At 38.4% G+C, this 5,517-nt stretch overlaps 2 protein-coding genes across 2 annotated transcripts; one reads left to right on the top strand and one right to left on the bottom strand.

The window, feature by feature from the left end:
* The first annotated feature begins 3,326 nt into the window (after positions 1–3,326).
* Positions 3,327–4,026, top strand: LOC147273647 (olee1-like protein). The gene is made up of 2 exons (XM_086228251.1): positions 3,327–3,483; positions 3,680–4,026. The coding sequence occupies exons 1-2, from the start codon at positions 3,327–3,329 to the stop codon at positions 4,024–4,026; spliced, it is 504 nt and encodes a 167-aa protein (XP_086084377.1).
* A 574-nt stretch (positions 4,027–4,600) lies between these two features.
* LOC147273646 (S-protein homolog 29-like) lies at positions 4,601–5,047 on the bottom strand. The gene has a single exon (XM_086228250.1). It carries the CDS (start codon positions 5,045–5,047, stop codon positions 4,601–4,603), a length of 447 nt encoding a protein of 148 aa, XP_086084376.1.
* Between the last annotated feature and the right edge of the window lie 470 nt (positions 5,048–5,517).

The following is a 5,517-nucleotide window of genomic DNA, read 5'->3' as shown; positions in this document are numbered from 1 at the left end:
CTGCATAATAATTGCTTAATCCTCACTCATATTCCTTGACAATAAACATTTCTTCTCTAATTCAGCAATTATCGTCATAACATCTCTATAATTCTCAATTAATCCTTTAGTCTCAAATCCTCGTCAATTCCTTCTCATGATCTAAATCCTATACTTAGCCTCCTCTAACAAATAACAACAAACACACAAAACAGATAATTTGCTAACGGTACTCTACGATATAACAAGATAAGTTTCACTCACAGTTCAACTACGTAAAAGACTGAAATACCCTTCACGGTGCCATTGCTCGGATACCAAATCCGACAACATAACGGCATCGGGAATGAGACTTCCTGAGCCTGTGTACCTGTTAAGACCAGACAACAAACTAAAATATATACAGAATTCACAACTGGTCGTTTAGCGTCCAAAACGGGCGGCCACCACCACACACGGTGGCTGCCCGACCTTAAACAACACAGAAATTTCACAGAACTCCCCAAACAACCTCCAAGGATTTCCTAGAAGTTCAATGTGGGCAAAATGAGACAAACGGCCGCTGACGAGGCAGTGGTGGCAGCGGCGTCAGATCCTAAAAAAATTTGTTTTTCAACTAAAAATCAATTTCAATCAACCTAGGCACTTCAATTGGACGAAAAACAACTCATAAATCATTTAATATGCTCAATTCAAGGTAAACCCGAAATGGGTACAAGCCCTAAAATTTAAATCTCCAGATTCTCAAAATTGACACGCAAGAACAAGGGGGAAAGAAAACCCATACCTCGAGGATCAATTCTTGTAACTGGACCGACGGCCAATTATCGCCGGAATCGGCGGCAGAAGTCAGCGGCTGGCTTGGCTTCCCGAGCTCATTGCTCCGTCTTGGAGCATCCTATGGACAAACAGAGGCCATGGTCGGACTCGCCATAACGAGGGGAACAAAGCCCAGTAGGTCCGGTGTCACGTCTTGGCCGGAAAAATCAAATCGCCGACGAGAGCCACTCTCGGTCTTCGCGTCGATTCTCCGTCGAGGGTGGTCGCCGGAGTAAGGGAGTGGCATGGTTGAACTCGCCGGGGCCTGGGGAAGAAAACCCAAGTGGTCGCCACTCTCAAATTCGCCAGAAAAGGTGAGTCGTCGCCGGAGGCCCTATCGGCCTTGAACTGGGTCTCGGGTCCTGGGGAATTTTCGGGCTGCGCCGACACCAAAGGGAGGAAGGGGAGAGGAAGACGACCTCGTCTGGGCTTCGACCTCCGGCAGCCGTAGCCGGGCTCGCCCTCACGCGCCGGTGATGGCGGCGGCTGCACTGTGCAGTGCGAGGGAGAGAAACGCGGGGAAAGAAAACCGGGGAGAGAGAGTGAGAGAAAGAGAGAATAAATACCCCCTTAGAACTTTCTGGATTTTGGGTATTTAAAACCCACTCAAATAAAATTACGAAATTGCCCCTCCCTTCAAATGCCCGTATCTCTCAAATCGTAACTCTAATTTATGCGTGCTTCATGTCAACGAACTCGTGAACTCGAAACCTTTCCAACGGGCCCAAAGTCAAAATCGAAAGCCCATTTATTTTAAAAGTCAACTTTGGGTCAAGCCCAAATTAAAACAAAAATTTAAAATTAAGTCAAAACCCTTTTTATTTTCCAAATAAATTCCAAAATCCTTAACATAAATATTCAGAATAGTTAAAATAATTTTCTAAAAAATACGGGGTCTCACACTCACAACTTCAAATTTAGTTGTGACTGAACGACAGTCACAAGTAAGTTATGATTGAATTGAATTGAATTTTTTTAAAGAGAAATTGTACTACAATATAGGTCCTTTGACTTTATATCCATGTCAGCATCTATATCTCAACTGATATTTTTTTATTTTCTAATAATTTTATTGGTTTATTTGTTTCCAAAATACCCTTGTGATTAAATATTTTAATTTAGTTTTTATGTTTCACATTTTTTAGGAGCTGATTTTGGATTGAATCATGCTACTTAATTTGATGATGCAAGATAATTGCATCTAAAGAGAAAAGTATACCAAAACCAAAATTAAAGATCAAGATTAAAATTAAAATTAATGATTAAGCTAGATATATATATCCAGTCTACCTATATTAGTGTATCTATGTAAGTGTACCTATATAATAGTGTATCAATGATGGTGAAACCAGTGTATCTAGCTATTTTAGTGTACCCATATTAAAGTATCGAAGAAAATAAAACAAAACGAGAGCTATAAATGCTTATGGTTTAGTCGACAAAGTAATAGAAAAGGTGGAAGCTAGCTAGAAAACAACAATTAATTAAGGTAAAATAAATAGCAACAAAATCAAACTAAGACGAATTAACCCAGATCTAGAAAGCTTAGGCACTTAGCAGATGGAAAAATTCCATGACAGAAGCAAAAAAAACTATGAGTATTAATTAAGGGATCCCTTAACGGAAGCTCCAATATACATGAAATATCTTACAAGTAATATTTTACAACATTAGACACGAGTGTGGTGCACCCCAGTTGTTACCGGACAATACCATAAAGTGCGTATGAATTTTAACTTTGACACTGTAGCTAGGTAGGGAGAAGAAGTCACAGCAGAACGACGTGCACACGGAAACACCCTTCTAATAGCTCTCCAAATAAAAATAATAATTTTGGAAGGAATTTTCTAAATTTCATTTGATTTTTAATTCTAATCATTTATTAATTATCTGATTTTAGGGAACAAAAGAAAAATTCAAATCCAAGTTAGTAATCATTGCGACCCTTAAAATGGATGGAGTCAGTTGTTCTCTTTTTGGAGTGTTGGCCTATTTTGTGTACGGTCTCGATTGTTTCTTTTTCTTCTAAGATTTAGGGGGAAAATAATGAACAAATTGAGTTTGAAAAAGTCCCAAAACCTCTGACAAAAACAAACAGTTCCAAAATCTATCTATATCCATCTATATATATAGAGATAGATATATGTATATATAGAGATAGATAAAATAATAAAAATAAAAAAATTATAATGACCACAAAGTTTTTTTTTTTTTTTTTTAATTCAAGGTTTAGAGTTAAATAAGGACGACCAGAGCGAGTCAAATAATTAATTTTCTAAATCGATTACGTACGTACATGCAAACATTAGAAAAACAAGCGCTACCAAAACTTTAAAAAAAGATTTTCCAAAATAAATGTAGGTATTGATTGATTCTACGCCTTAGAGAGAGAGAGAGAGAGAAAACAGAAACCCCCCTACTTTATCTGCATGCATATATATATATATATAGATACATTCATCATTTGAATCTAAATTGATATTCAACCAAACAAGACAATTAAACAAGCAGGACGAAATTTATTAACAATGGCAAAGTCTAGCACAATTATCCTTGCCACTACACTTTGCGTCTTGTCCCTCTTTGGTTTAGCTTATTGTGGTGTCAACACTGAGATATTTGGTTCAGTTTATTGTGACAATTGCAAATTAAGGCATAAAACCCCAGTGGATCAGCCTCTCCCAGGTATACATAAACTACATACATTTCATTGATTTTAATCTTCAATTTCTTACGCGCAATGACAATGCATGCATGCATGTAATGATATTTTTGTTTCTCTGTTGTACTTGCTTTTACTTGTTTCAAATTCTAGACATATATTAAAAATCTAAGAGCTATAAATTCTTGAATGTAACCTCACAGACATTTACGCATACAGGTGCAACAGTGGGTTTGCAGTGCAAAGATAAAGATGGGAAGGTAACATGGACTGACAAGACTACGACTAATGACAACGGACAGTACTCGTGGCATTTACTTGGATACGAGAACGCCGCGTGTGCGATCGCTCTAGTGGATAGCAACAATCCTAAATGTAATGAGGTATCTAGTCAGGTGTCTCCCCAAGAAATCGACTTCGATGTCGAGGCCAACTCAAAAGTGATCGACTCATCCGGCAACGCAGCACCGACCACCATGAGATATGTGGCCACCCCAATGGGTTTCCAACCAAAGGAAGAGGCTCCTGGTTGCAAAGACCTTCTCAAACGGAAAGAAAGGGAATAAATAAAATATGAATCTTGGCCTTTCGAGTGATGTTTAATTTAATCAATTAATAAGAGGAAATTAGTTTCCTTAATAATAACTAGAATGTCGGCACGCTCACGCACATGCATGCCCGAATTTTTTTTTTTTTTTTTTTTATATTGTGAAACGTGGGGTTTATCGTTTTAATCCTCAAATAAAATTGACATAAGTCCTTTGACTACTTTTATATCGAGGTCAGAATCCATATTTGAGCTGATATATTTTTGTACGTTTTCTAATAGTTTTATTGGTTTATTTGTTTCCAAAATACCCTTGTGATTAAATATTTTATTTTAGTTTTTTATGTTTCACATTTTTTAGGAGCTGATTTTGGATTGAATCATGCTACTTTGATGATGCAAGCTAGATAATTGCACACCTAAAGAGGAAAATCAAACTACCCAGCTCTAGAAAGCTTAGGCACTAAAGCAGATGGAAAAACCTCACTTTATTTAACTATTAAGAGGTTACAGTGCAACCAAAGTTAGACCAAATGGCCCAACCGGTGAGGATATTGTCTTCCAAGTTCCATCCATTGATCCATATATGCATACTACGGCTCAGGCCAAGTGTAGAAAAGTTCCTCAACGTGTTTCTCATCATCACGGGAATAGAGGCCTGCTTCTCTAACAAACCAGACACACGACGTGCACCTCTCCTCATCCCTGCTGGCCCTGTATATTTCAAAGTTGCCAGAGACTTTTTGGCCGCCTGTAGACTTGTGCCAGGCAAAGTCGCAGGTAAATATGGTGTTGGAAAACCAATTGTTCCGAAACTTCCAATTGAACTTGTGTTCGTAAGCAAGTTTGTGGGTCCCTAAATCATCACCATCTTTGGATTTGCAGTGAAGGGTTATCTTTGTCTTCCCCTCCAATTCGTTGAAGATGGTCACCTCCATCTTCTCTAAAAATCCCAACACATGTGGACTTTGGTCCACTAATAAGAGGATGAACATGGCGAAGGCAAACAATGTATTGCCAGGACGACTGTTGACACCCATTCTCACTCGATCTCTTAGCTAGGTGTTTTCTGTTGAGTGAATTAATATGCATATGTATTTATACATATGCATATGTATCACGTCTTATGTACGTTGCGAATCGAATCTCAGAAAATTAAATAAGCCGCCCATCTCCATTCCCCTATCCCCACTCCCACATGCCCTAACTCCCTCTCCCACATGCACTGCCCCTCTCTATTCCCCTAACTCCCTCTCCCATGTGCACTGCCCCTCTCTATCCTCCTGTTCCCCTACCCTGCATGCCTCTCGGCTCCACTCCACTCCACTCCACTATTTTTTAGTTTTTTTAGATTCTTAATTGTTTATTTTTGTATTAATTAACGGATCTCTTAACCGAAGCTCCAATATATATAAAATATGTTAAGAGTAATATTTTACAACATTAGACACAAGTGTACGTGGTGCACCCCAGTTGTTACAGACAATACCATGAGGCATGAATTATAAAT

This window comes from Dryas octopetala, chromosome 9 (genome assembly GCF_963921425.1).
Source record: "Dryas octopetala chromosome 9, drDryOcto1.1, whole genome shotgun sequence".
NCBI classification, from domain to species: domain Eukaryota; kingdom Viridiplantae; phylum Streptophyta; class Magnoliopsida; order Rosales; family Rosaceae; genus Dryas; species Dryas octopetala.
The sequence above is the reverse complement of the archived record's forward strand: the minus strand, read 5'-3'. Positions and strand labels throughout refer to the sequence as shown.

Excerpts from the sequence above, each read along its gene's own strand:
- LOC147273647 (XM_086228251.1), top strand. The coding sequence starts at position 3,327 with ATGGCAAAGTCTAGCACAATTATCCTTGCCACTACACTTTGCGTCTTG. Across the intron at positions 3,484-3,679 it reads AGTGGATCAGCCTCTCCCAG|GTGCAACAGTGGGTTTGCAG; the intron begins GTATACATAAAC and ends TTACGCATACAG.
- LOC147273646 (XM_086228250.1), bottom strand. The coding sequence starts at position 5,047 with ATGGGTGTCAACAGTCGTCCTGGCAATACATTGTTTGCCTTCGCCATG.